Source organism: Myiozetetes cayanensis, unplaced genomic scaffold (genome assembly GCF_022539395.1).
Source record: "Myiozetetes cayanensis isolate MyiCay16 unplaced genomic scaffold, myiCay2020 scf6-25, whole genome shotgun sequence".
Lineage (NCBI taxonomy): Eukaryota > Metazoa > Chordata > Aves > Passeriformes > Tyrannidae > Myiozetetes > Myiozetetes cayanensis.
The window spans coordinates 14,407,348-14,421,004 of record NW_026087853.1 but is presented as its reverse complement, the minus strand read 5'-3'; the positions used below and the strand labels follow the sequence as shown (position 1 = coordinate 14,421,004).

General features: G+C 39.9%; 1 protein-coding gene across 1 annotated transcript in view; it reads right to left on the bottom strand.

Moving 5' to 3' along the window:
* Positions 1-11,530, bottom strand: part of TRIP11 (thyroid hormone receptor interactor 11) — a 30,149-nt gene extending 18,619 nt beyond the window's left edge. Inside the window, exons 1-9 of the mRNA XM_050337036.1 lie at positions 11,068-11,530; positions 8,520-8,596; positions 7,313-7,423; positions 5,940-6,215; positions 5,051-5,119; positions 4,204-4,369; positions 2,028-2,378; positions 1,316-1,356; positions 106-309 (exon numbers count right to left, since the gene is read on the bottom strand). Of these exons, the coding sequence (XP_050192993.1) occupies positions 106-309; positions 1,316-1,356; positions 2,028-2,378; positions 4,204-4,369; positions 5,051-5,119; positions 5,940-6,215; positions 7,313-7,423; positions 8,520-8,596; positions 11,068-11,206 (1,434 nt within the window). The 5' untranslated portion in view covers positions 11,207-11,530. The remainder of the gene's footprint in view (positions 1-105; positions 310-1,315; positions 1,357-2,027; positions 2,379-4,203; positions 4,370-5,050; positions 5,120-5,939; positions 6,216-7,312; positions 7,424-8,519; positions 8,597-11,067) is intronic.
* Between the last annotated feature and the right edge of the window lie 2,127 nt (positions 11,531-13,657).

The following is a 13,657-nucleotide window of genomic DNA, read 5'->3' as shown; positions in this document are numbered from 1 at the left end:
ATTTCCGTGTTATCTATGTTCAAAGATCAACTTAAAAGATAAACTCACACAGAGAAATCTAAACATTTATTTAGCAGTTCAATAACTAGTTGCATCATTTATTACCTGAGTAGCTTCTTGATTCTGCTTATCTAGTTCTTCCAACTCCGCTACTAATGTTTCTCTTTCAGCAATGCTTTCATCTAATTCATGCTCTTTCCTTTCCAAATCTTGTCTTAACTGATTTAATTCTGAATTCTGATCCTCTGTATTCGAAGAAAGAATATTCTCATGTTTATGTTGTACACTCGTCAGTTCCTTCTCAAGTCCCTCAAGATAAAAAAAATTATAAATATTAGACTTTATCTCGGTGAAATTTATGAACTGTTTTGATTTGAGATTGTTCCTTTTCCCCCTCAACTAAAAACAAAGTATGCATTTTTATGTTAGAATTTGTAAGCCTATATGAATACTACTCCACTTAAAAACCCTTCATCGTGAAGTATTTGTCTCTACCATTCACATACACACACTTATTCCCCCATCACTTTGTTTAGGAGTGCAGTTTATAAACTTCTGTACAAAAAGCCATGGTACGGTAAGAAATTATATCCACCTCTGAGGTGTGGATTGACAGCTGGGATAAACCACCCTATCTGCATGAGACACCCTGAATGTGGAACGCTGCATGGGGAGACAGGAAGTTTTAATCAAGGGCACCTGAATAACATCATTATGAAAAATGCCATGGGAACCCCTGAATGCATGCACAACATAGAAGACCTCATTCAAAAGATACTTTGGATACAAAGCAAACTAAACCAAATCTCTCAAGTCTGAGAGTTTATAAAGGATCAAGTTAATCATGACAAAAATTAAAAGTGTGTTCCAGAGAAACAGCATGTTCCACTGCTTAACTTCGTCAGCAAGATGGAATGTAGTAGTATTAGACTACTACATAACATGAAGAGAGATATTTTACAACTGGTGTCAAAACTGAAACATCCTAAAGCAGAAGTAGAAAATGACACATTTTACAGAATGTGCTATTAGTACTTTCAAAATGTATGTTACAGCTAAGTAACAATGAGATACATGGAACTCCACTAGTTTTCCTTAAGAGAAAACTCTGTGGAGTTTCACAAATCAAAATGTATTGTTTCCATCAATTCCCTGTGCAATTACAGAATTAAACAATAATTATTTCCTTTAGATTTCAATGTTATTTATGTGGAAGTGTGAATGCTCAAAAAAACCCATATAGTGCCAAAACACGTTTTCAATCAGTTACTACTGTTAGGAACTTTTTTTTGGCTTAATTTAGAAATTGCTTTACCTGATTTAAACTGGAAAGTCTTGCTATTTCGTTTTCCGCTTCTATAAAGGAAAATGAAATAAAATACATAATTGTACTACTTTTCAAACAATGATAAAACCAAATCACTCTCCCACCTTGCCTCAACAGAACTCTGCTGCTCAGAAGAGAATAGTTTCACAGCATTTTACGATGACAAGCACAAGCACTGTAAATGATTCAAATGTACCTTCAGTCACCACCACAAAGCAGTGCATTACTTTTCTATCTGATTCCACGTTAGGAGGACTTTGGTACTACAGCTTATCAGTTATGCAATAATAAAGTATTATCTACCTACATATATATTTCTTGAACTGGCACGTGACAGTGTTTCCCTGAGGAGAAGATATTAGCAACCAAGTGCCCCTATATACACAAAAGAAATACTTTTAGAATTTAAACAAACAACTTCTATTGAGGTTTACTTACTTTTAAAGAAAAAAACCCTACCAAACAGTTGGCAGACATGACTACTTACCCTATCAGAAAGCCCTATGATAAACACTCTAGCCATAATTACATCTCCTCTTCTGCTTAGCCTTACTTCAACAGATAATGCTTTTCTAAAGCAGCAACATTTAAAAGGTACATATTCTCATATTCTGTTCCAAATTTATAAAAAAAATGAGTTTTAAAAGTGAAAACATACTAAAAATGAAAAACCTTATTAAAAAAATCATAATCTTAGTACCTGATAATGCTTGCTGTAGTCTGACAACATCTTGTGGTAATGATATCTTTGACTGGAGCTTCTCCTGTTCGTTCACAAGAGCATCTTGCCCTGCCACAGATCTCTGAAGCACACTGAACTCATATTTAAGCTTTTCATAATCTTGTGCTAGTTGGATTTTTTCTAGCTTTGCCAATTCTTGCTCTTTCAGAAGATTTTTGTTTTCTGCTTTGGCAGAAGACAATTTGTGATTTAACTCTCTTATTTCATCCTCAAGCTGCAACTCTTCCACTTTTCCTCCTTGTAGACTCTGAGCATTTTTTTTCTGTTCAGTAATTTTAGAGTCATCCATGGCATCAGTGCTCACACCATCTAAAGGGCAAAAGAGATCGTTTGCAATATGAACCATCAGTCTAGATCTTTTATTTAAGAGACTTCTTTTAGCTCTTCTCCTGACAGAGGGAAATAGCCTAAAGCAAAGATACGATCATCATCAACAGAAAGTTTAAACAGGTTTAAAATTTGAGGCTGTGTTATACATGTTACTGGTTTGTTAAGTAGCTTCTTGAATACTTAGATATACCTGGCTCAACGTAATTTTAAAAGGTAAGGGTTGCAAGACATATTTTGTTCGCAAGTTAATTAGAATATACTTGATCCCCATCTCTCTTTTTGAGGAGATGACAGAATCTAATTTATCAGGACTTGGAATCCCTCAATTTTCTATGAATAATTTATCAAATGCCATCTAATTGAAATTGACACAAATCTGTTTATAATTTAATTATTTAAATTTCAAAGGTTTTCCAAATGGTTGCTATAGAGAACAATTTGCTACAAATCGTTTACTAAATGACGCACAAAATTTTTTCACCTGAAGAGAAACATTTTTCAGAAATAATATTTTTACAGATCCATCATACTATCATGACATCCATATTTCTGTACAATCCTCTGTAATTTCTGAATAAGTTAGGATGTACAAAAAGGCATCCTCAAGAGTGAACAGAAAAAAAAAATTTAAATGAAAGCACATTGCTTGTGAATTCACTTCACGTGCCCCTGCCCCAGATCGAATGAACTAAACAAAAATATAAAATAATGTACTTCTTCAAAAGCATGAGTTGTATTTCTTTTGCAGATAACTGGTAATGCAGAAAAAAAAGGATTTCTGCCTTTGACTTCATTAAATTAGGCCTGCTGGTGTATGTACATGGAGTAAAAAACAATTCCATCTTAACAGGCATCTGATTTTAAGAAATAAATTCCTTATCAGTATGTATGTAAAAATACTATTTCTGAAAATGTTTCTCTTCAGGTGGAAAAATTTTGTTCATCATTTAGTAAACAATTAGTAGCAAATTGTTCTCTATAGCAACCATTTGGAAAACCTTTGAAAGGTTCACAAGCAAATCTTATATATTTGTGCAAAGAAGCCCCTAGCAGAAACCTTCCTGACATAACTATATTTAGGGAATATGGAATACCTACAAGACAACAAAAAGTTCTTTGTGGGAACTACTGAGTTTCTTGTATGTTCTAATCACACCACAGACTGAGGAGCAGCCCTTACAGCAATCATAAAATAATAGCATGGTTTGGGTTGACTTTAAAGATCATCCAGTTCCAACAGCTGTGTCCTGGGCAGGGTTGCACCCACTAGATCAGGTTGCTCAGGGCCCTATTCAACCTGGCCTTGAGCACTTCCAGGGATGAGGCATCCTCAACTTCTCTGGGCAACCCATTCCAGTAACTCAGCAGAGTGAGCGCCTCACCACCCAATCCTTGAGCTTTTTAAAGTAACCCAATTGGCACAGAGTACTTCTCACAAAAACTATGTGCTGATATTTTCTTATCTTCAATTCTGTACGTCTCATCCACACCTATATTCAGTGTAAGTTGAAAAAAAACCCTAGTAAGTGTACAATTTAAAGCACAACGACTGATATGTATAGAAAATGACCGCCCAGACTGATATATATCAGAGATGAAATGCTATCATTCCAGTGTTCAAGTCAGTCAGAGTGAATATAAGATACAGGAAAGGACACATATCTATGAATCTATGAAGCTGAAATGAAATTCAAATTCAAATTCCTAAACATCATGTTTTGATATCTACCACACTGCTACATTCAATGCATAACCAAAGTTCACTCTACATGAAGTGAAAAAGCAAGCACGTGGTAACAAAGACCTTGCTGCAATCGGTTCTCAAGCTCTTCAATTCGCTCTTCATATTCACTCAGTTCTTCTCTGTGTCGACGACTTATCTCCACTAACTTTTGTCTGTGTGCATCCTGCAATACTGACAGTTCATGCTGATGTTCATCTATTTCTTGACTTAAATTCTGTTTGAGCTCCTAAAAAATATCATTAGAGAAACGAAATAGCAAGATATAGGACAGCACCTTATGAAAGAAACAACAACATAAAAAGTAAAATGTTTTCCCTATCAAATTAAAGGATTTATTAAAAGAACTTCTCACAGGACAGGTCAAATGTCTTGACTTTTGTTGATGTGGATTTTTTAAAAATGTTAAATGAAATTCCTTTAAAAGTTACATTTTTACAAATAGTATGTTCTACACAGCAGCAAATATTAACACAGTGTACAGAGATTACAGGTCTTACAAAGGAAGTGGATACACTAGGACATATTTCTAATAACTTTCAAGGATGACATGAAAATTCATATTCTGCATCTTCAATGAAGAAAAGTCAAGATGTTTCTGAGAAAGGAGAAATTATTTTCTGTTTCAGTCTCATAACTCACCAACAGCTTCATAAAGTGATTTGCCCTCATAAATACTAATGTATTTTTTTCAAGCTTACATACTGTATTAAATCATACAAACACCCTTTCTCAGAGTAATTCTTTTTAAATATTGTACTGCTGACTGAAATATTGCTGTGCTACTACATGCCCACATGCATTTTTAATCATGTAAGTGCTAGTGGTAATTAAAATATTTACAAGTCATGTGACCATATGCAAAACCATGAAGAATAAAGCATAAGAGGAGATGAGTTTGTCATCTTACCTTAACAATATTCTGTAGTTTGCATATTTCACTTTGTTCAGCATCATTTGTGCCTTGAACTTTTGAGGACTGAAAAAAGAAAAACCACATATCTATGTGAAAATTATGATAAATATGTGTATTTTTCATGTAAGTGCTTCCTCTATTGATACTCAGAAGTAGGAAACAACAAAGCTAACTAGAAGCAAAACCAAAATCCACAGTGATTTTGATTAAAAAAAAAAAAAAGATTATAATGGAAACATTTTATTTTTCCATGGATTTTTATTATTACATGCATACATGTAAAAGTTTGGAGTGGGAGGTATTACTGCATGTAGTAAGACAACAGGGTTGTTTAATTTTGAGTATTTCCACATGGGAAAAGCATACCTCTGAAATCAGGCTACACCTTGAAAAATGGTGACCCACATCAACAACAGCTTGAAAGATTATAATCTTTCTTGTCTCACCAGACCATAAATTATAACTGACATATCAAGGACTGAGAGAAGAGCAAGTAAAAACAGCATGCAAGTATCCACCTATTGGAACAGTAGTGTGCTATCAATATAACATCAGTATCATAGCCAGGAAAAAGGAAAGTATATTTTTTCAAATGTTGAACAAATATGAAACACTGAAGCAGCATTCCAGGCAAATGGTCATGAAACCCTTTACCTACCAAATCATGTATAAAAGCAGCACAAAAAAGCATATGGAAGTTAGTCACTGGATGTATCCCTAGTCATGTGTCAGCAAGAGGCTTCAGCTTTTCCATGGAAATATGTTGCTTCTAGAAATTTTTCAGCATGACCTCTTAAAAGACCCACTCCAAAAGCATCAAATGCAATGAAAATGATAATTTGTAAGGGAGAGGGAAGGGCGAAGTTGAGGAGAAACCACTCACCACTGCAATCTGCTTCCAGTGGTCAACCTCAGATTCGAGCCTCGAAACTTCATTGGACAATCTGTTTATTTCTTGTTGTGACCAGATTATATCTCCAAAATCCATGTCATCTCCTTCAAAACCTGAGGAATGTCTGACCCCTGGAACATAGGAAGCTGATGCAGTGGCTGGTGGTAAAACACCAGCTCCTAACTGTGCAGTCTGAGCAGCTGTCTGTACTTTCTGCAGTTGCTCCTGTAGCGCATTCTGTCTGGCTTTTAGATGGCTGATTTCCACCTGAAAATACAAAATAAAATGCATTGTTTGAGGAAGAAGAATATAAAAATACAGTTTACTTTGCCTTTGTGGCCTTATGAAATGTGAACCAAACAACTCTCCCCAGCACAAATTACTGATCACTTTCTCCCCAAAAAACCCCAAAACCAACCAACCAAAAAAAAAAAAAAAAAAGTCCAAACACTCTCATAGTGCAGAAAAGTAGTCTTAGTTCATGTGTGTGTTATAAAGGACACATTTTTTTTTTTAGCAGCCAAACTACACAAGTATTATAGCAAGATTCAGGTTATCAGGTTATAAAAAAATTTAAATATATAAAGAGGCTATTCAGACATGAAAGTTAGGCAATACATGATGCCTCCCCAGTTATTTTTATTACATTTTACTTCTTTTAACAGCTCAGTGTATTGAAAGTCTATGTATTTGCAAGAGAGTGAAATTAGCTACATGCAATTTTCTCATTAAAACTCTGTTATTGTATTTAGCAAGCAGAATTTTATACATCTCATTCTGCTTCCCTGAGCTCTCACATGCATTTATGAATAAAGCAGAAATACAGCTACATTTGTGTACCTCTAGGCATATTGGCAACTTTCTTCATTTAAAAGGTTATGAAATCTCATGTTACACAGTAGGTTATGAAGCTGGTGTTTCCATCACAGAGGGACATTTCACAGATTTGGAAAGCTAGCTTGGTTCCCTTTAATTGTGTATGTTAAGATAAAAAATGATATCTACAGACAAAATAACTGCTTTAAATAAGAATTTGCTCCTGTTGCCTTCCTTAAAGGTAACTGAATCAGAAATACAAAGCAGTTGAGTGTCATTTCTCACAGCGATCCCAGAAACAACAGAAATTCTGACAGCTGCATGATATTCCCAGAGAGTTTTCTCTTGTCTCAACTATCTCCTGGCAGCTCTGCTTATATTAGATGACTCAATGAAATATGTGTCTTAGTTGACATCAACAAAACAAGAAACCACAGGTGTGACCAGTATTTCCACGGAAAGACAACAGATACTGTAACAAAGAAATAAAACACCACAACAGATAAATATTGGACACACTTACTGAGATATTTTACTCTGTATCCTACCTCTTTCTGTTGAAGCTGATTGCGGTACTCTATAGATAACTGCTTTATTTGCAACTCTGCTGCTTCATGCTTTTCTTCCAAGTCACTACAGACTTTTTTCAGTCTATCATTCTAGCAAAAATAAGAAATTAGTGTTGGTAAACTCAGTACAGTTTTTGAAGAATCAGAAAAGCACAAGGCTAATGAACAATAAAGAAATAAAACTAAATTGTATAGATTTCTCATGTTATTTCATTTAAAAAACACAGTAAGAATAATGTACAAGCGTGGGCCCAAAAATCAGGTTCCATGCTTTCTGTTTTATATGGCATGGACTTCGGCTCACTTTCAGAAAAATGTTTTGTAATGACCAGAGGTAAATACCAAGAATAAAAAAAAAAAAAATCCAGGGCTGAATTACATCTTAGCAAGATCCACAGGTGGAATTTAAGAACAGTCACAAAACACAAATTGGAGTTAATATCCAGTGTTCTCTCTCCAACAGCAGCTGGCAAGAAACTCGAAAAAGGAAAAGCAGGAACAGTTATGTCCCCAAAATACTATCTTAACTTCACAGTGCTCTTAAGCGCTGAAGGCGTAAAAGAAAAGTTGTTGGTTTAGGGACATAAATAAAGCCACAACAGCAATAAGTCCTGTAAGAGCGCAGAAAGTCACTTTCCACAAGGGTGCATGGGATTTGTAAACAGTTTTGGAAGACCAGGAGTAGCCGTGGCTATGTCAGAATGACCACAGGGTAGGGAAACACAGAGAGAGAGAACATCACCAGGGAACACACCCACACTGTGCCTGAAGCTGCTGCCAAAGACACACTGTCCTTTGTCAGCAGGCATTCTACATCTGCTTGTACTTGTGGTCATATATGAAACTTGACCTAGGGCTAAAATGTATGAGAACTTAAAGAATTTTTGCATTTTCAAGCTTTTCAGGGCCAAGTGTATTGCTGCAGTCCAAGTCCACGTGACAGGCAGGAACAGTCAGGGATGCAGCAAAAGGTGAAAACTTGCACCACACATGCATACTCCAATAAACCAATGTGTCTCCCTGACTGTGATGGCAGTTTGTCACAAAAAGTCACATTCCAATACCACTGTCACCCTTGTTTCTAGATTTACCCAGGGACAAGCAACTTCAGTGCAATATTTCACCTTTATACGAAACAAATGTTTTGTATTGCTTATAATTACAATAGTGTTCCACAATGTCTTACTTCAAACTTTTGTGCTGCATTAATACTTTCTATTTCTCTGAGTCTAGAATTGGACACGTGGAGTTCCGTTGCTGCATCTGAAAAAAAGTGAAAATTTTCATTTTTATTAAAATCCTTCTAATCTGTCAAGTAGACAGCAGTTATGAACAGTTATTAATACATATCTTACTTTAATGTTACATATCTGCTTTAATGTTCATTCCTAGGTAAATATCAGAAAGTGTTTTCATTAGAACACTGACAGTATTGTTTTTCAGACAGTCTTTCTGAACCAAATTTAGTTAACTTGTATCTAGGCTTTAAGTCAAATCAAAACCCGAACACATTAGTAAAGATTTCAGCTTTAAAATAAGGGAAATAAAAACGTTTCACTTGACTATTTTGTGATCCTGAATCTGTTTCTCATTTAGGACTTTGTACCTCTCATGATAGTTGTATGTTCCTCTGTAATCTCATGTGAAGTTTCGAAACAAGAATTAGTTCCATTAAATGCACACAGCAGTGACTAAACTTTCAGAAAAAAACCCCAGCAAATCACCCAAACCCAACAAAACCCACATAACAAAACAACAACCCCATAAGACTCACTTTCATTTACAAAGGTAACACATCTACCATCCCAGTTTATCCCACACAAAAAGCACATCCCTGGATACGTTTCCTTTAATGATCAACCTTTTTCAAACTGGTTATGTTTACTGATCCCATGTCCCACTTTTAATGGGCAGAAATACCACATTTCATTCAATTAATGAGAAAATCATCCTGAATTGACTATAAAGCAATCCCGACAATTTTTCAAATTTTGAAATAAACATAATTTCCAGGTAAATACTGCACTTCATCATTTCCTATGTGCTATTTAAAACTGATGCAGCTCAACCATTGCAGAGGCAACAATCCACCCATGAAAACTGTGAAACAAAGATGTTAAAGTCTATAGTCCACAAACAACATCTTCAGTTCTCATGATAGTCAAAGCATTGAATGTAAGGAATAATACTAAAAATTAGGGAGCATTTAAAAATTAGGAAATTTAAAAAAGGAAAGTAAGGAACTATTTGAAAAGTGTTCTTTAGGCCACAAAGTACTTTAAGGTTTCTACAGATGAGTACTTGGATACCACCAGATTTTTTACACCCTCAAGTCTCGTAACCCATACAAATCTATTGCTCTGAAATTTTTAGCACATCAAAGTTGTTCACAGCAGTATCTAACAGTGAAGTACATCTGGAAGTAACAACTGAGCATCAGTACATCTCTCGTGCACAAATTCATGCACAAATATGTGAAATGAAATCACGATTTATCTTGTATAAAAAAACCCCAAACACACCAGGTGACTGCATAGCTCAGGAGTATCAGTCTCCAAACTAAACTAAAACGGATTTTGAAATTTAAAACAATTCTAAGCAAGTCTTTCAGAAAAGTGAAAAAAAAAAAAAAAAAAGTAATTTCACACTTATGAGAATAAATTTCTCTCTTCTGAACATTTTACCTGTGTTACCAAAAAAAAAAAAAAAAAATCTATATGAGACAAGTAGTATCAGCTTGCCAACAGGATTTATACAATATACTCTTTCACAATATACTTTCATAATGCTGCAAACGAAGCGGAATTGCTTAATCGCACATTAAGAATCACACATAGCTATTAAGAAGTCTTAGCTGTTCTTTGTGGTTGCTATTCTCAACACCGTTTTGAGAAAGCTAATTTTTAAAATAATTTATAGTCAGAAGATGGTAAACAATACTAGGGGTATTAACCTATTAATATTTATTGCGTTATAGAACTGTTTAAGAGAAAAAAAGTCTTATTAAAAATTTGTAACAAAACTCACTATTAACAATACAAAGGAAATACTATATTCTGGGCTAGATTTACTGTTGTTTTATTGAATATCTTACACTGATGTCTTGGCCTTTTTGTTCTAACTTTGCTTTAAACATAAATCGTCCTAGTCTCTAATCCCTATAAAACAAGGGCCACGTTCTTCTACTTGGCTGTAGGAGAGTTGTAGAACCTGACAGGTTTGTCTGGGCCCAACTGAAATATAAACAAAACCATCAGAAACACTGGACCTTTGCCTGTGTGACACGTCACACTTAGATCACACCAGTGGCAAAACAACCTCTGTACTGCTACAACTCGGCAGTAGATTCACGAAACCAGTAAAAAAGTAGCTAATCAGCTGGGGGGTGGGTGTTAGATAAACTAAGGAAGCAGAATGGAAGAAGAGTGTTATCTGTGTGCTTTCATTACGGATCAACACAACCCTTCACGCAATTAGAAACTTCCGAATAACAAGCCTAGAACAGGTTCACTTCTGCTATTACAGCCTGGGACTGTGTTTGTTTATTCTCCAGATCCTGAGGTCGCAGGGGCAGAATAAAAACAAAAACAAAAGCAGCGGTGCCGGCAGCCCTCCCGAAAGGCGCCCAGCCGGGACCCGCTCCCCGCGGCCGGAGGGTCCCAAGGGAGCCCGGCAGCCGGACAGAAGGCTCCCCAGCGCACCCAGGCCCGCCCCGCGGCTCCGAGCCCCCTTACCGCCCACTTCCTCGGCGCCCTCCAGCAGGATGTCCTTGGTGAAGCTGGAGATGTGCCCGGTGAGCGAGGACAGGCTGTCGCCCACCTGCCCCAGGGACTGGCCCAGCCCCGAGCCCAACCCGCCCAGCCACGACGCCATCGCGGCTCCGGGCGCTCCGGGCCTCGGGCGGCCACGCCGGCCGGGCCCCGCGGCCGCTTCCCGAGGGGTCGCCTCCGCCTCGCTTCTCCTGGCTGGGGAGGGTCGCGGCTCCTGCTGCGGGCTCAGCACACCGGCACCGGAGACTCCGCCGGCGCCGCGCGCATCCTCCCGGCTCCTCCCGGCTCCGCAGCTCCTCCCGGCTCGGCTCGGCTCGTCTCCTTTTAGCTCGGCCCTGCCCGGCTTGGCTCGGCTCGGCTCGGCTCGGCTCGGCCCGTCCCGTCGCGGCTCAGCGGCTCCTCCCGGCGGCTCCGGCCGCTGCCACCTCAACGGCCGCCATGACACTCCTCCCGAACACCATCGAGAGCGGCAGCTCGGGCTAGAGCGCCCCCCCCGGCGGCGGATATGGCGTGAGGCGGCAGCGGAGGATGCCGGGACAGTGGCGGAGCAGCGGGAGGGGCAGGGGCACGGCGGCCCGTGGTGATTGACGGGATCAGGGACAGCCCGTGAGATTGAGGGATCAGGGACAGCCCGTGAGATTGAGGGATCAGGGACAGCCCGTGAGATTGAGGGATCAGGGACAGCCCGTGAGATTGAGGGATCAGGGACAGCCCGTGAGATTGAGGGATCAGGGACAGCCCGTGAGATTGAGGGATCAGGGACAGCCCGTGAGATTGAGGGATCAGGAACAGCCGTGAGATTGAGGGTCAGGACAGCCCGTGAGATTGAGGGATCAGGGACAGCCTGTGAGATTGACGGGATCAGGGACAGCCCGTGAGATTGAGGATCAGGGACAGCCTGTGAGATTGAGGATCAGAACAGCCCGTGAGATTGAGGATCAGGGACAGCCTGTGAGATTGACGGGATCAGGGACAGCCCGTGAGATTGAGGGATCAGGGACAGCCCGTGAGATTGAGGGATCAGGGACAGCCCGTGAGATTGACGGGATCGGTGACAGCCCGTGTGATTGACGGGATCAGGGACAGCCCGTGAGATTGACGGGATCAGGGACAGCCCGTGAGATTGAGGGATCAGGGACAGCCCGTGAGATTGACGGATCAGGACAGCCGTGAATTGACGGATCGGTGACGCCCGTGTGATTGAGGATCAGGGACAGCCCGTGAGATTGAGGGATCGGTGACAGCCCGTGAGATTGAGGGATCAGGGACAGCCCGTGAGATTGAGGGATCGGTGACAGCCCGTGAGATTGAGGATCAGGACAGCCCGTGATTGACGGGATCGGGGACAGCCCGTGTGATTGACGGGATCAGGGACAGCCCGTGAGATTGACGGGATCAGGGACAGCCGTGAGATTGAGGATCAGGGACAGCCCGTGAGATTGACGGGATCAGGGACAGCCGTGAGATTGAGGGATGTGACAGCCCGGAGATCGAGATCAGGACAGCCCGTGAGATTGACGGTGTTGGTGACAGCCCGTGAGATTGAGGGATCGGTGACAGCCCGTGAGATTGAGGGATCGGTGACAGCCCGTGAGATTGAGGGATCAGGGACAGCCCGTGAGACTGAGGGATCAGGGACAGCCCGTGAGATTGAGGGATCAGGGACAGCCCGTGAGATTGAGGGATCGGTGACAGCCCGTGAGATTGAGGGATCAGGGACAGCCCGTGAGATTGAGGGATCGGTGACAGCCCGTGAGATTGAGGGATCAGGGACAGCCCGTGTGATTAACGCGAACCCGCCCCGCGGGACGGAGCCGGGCCCTGCGCCAGCAACACAGCAGTGTCCGAGTGCTGCGCGAACAGAGGCAATTGGTGTCGGAACGTTCCTGAAGCCCCCGCTGCTTCGGGTGTAAATGGAATGGATACTTGGTTGGATTTCCAGCCACAACCCCAACACCGGTCCATTACGAAGTTCTGTTTGGTTTTGATGGAATGAGGTATTTAAAATGACTTGGGACTACAAGGAGTATTGGACTGATACAAAAAATGCAGTATTAAATCAGTCGGAACAATAGTGATATAAAAAACCGCCCATACTGGGAATAAAATCCAGGGCAGCTGGCTCAGTGCTGTGATATAGCATGAAATGTAAACATCATTATCAGTTTTATTAATTTATCAGTTTATCAGTTTTATTAATTTACAACACTGGGTTTAACGAAGATGAAAAGTTTACAATGCTCAAAAGACCCCATATCATTGGTTCAACAAAATCCATATGGGTCCACAGGACAGTAAAGATGTGTCGCCTTTTCCAATAGTGGTTGGCTAATTAATTTTTATGGGAAACTGTTAATATTTTTCAGCTAAGGTTACAGACGTCCTCCAGACTTTTGAAATACTTAGGGATGATAAAAATGTCTTCTACTGTGATTAACTGTACAGTTAAGTGCCAAGTAAGACAAGTAGACAACAAAGTAGCACAGAGGGCTTTTTGTCCCACTCTTTTTAATTACTGCTCTTGAAAAATTAGAAACGGACTATTTAGCATCAC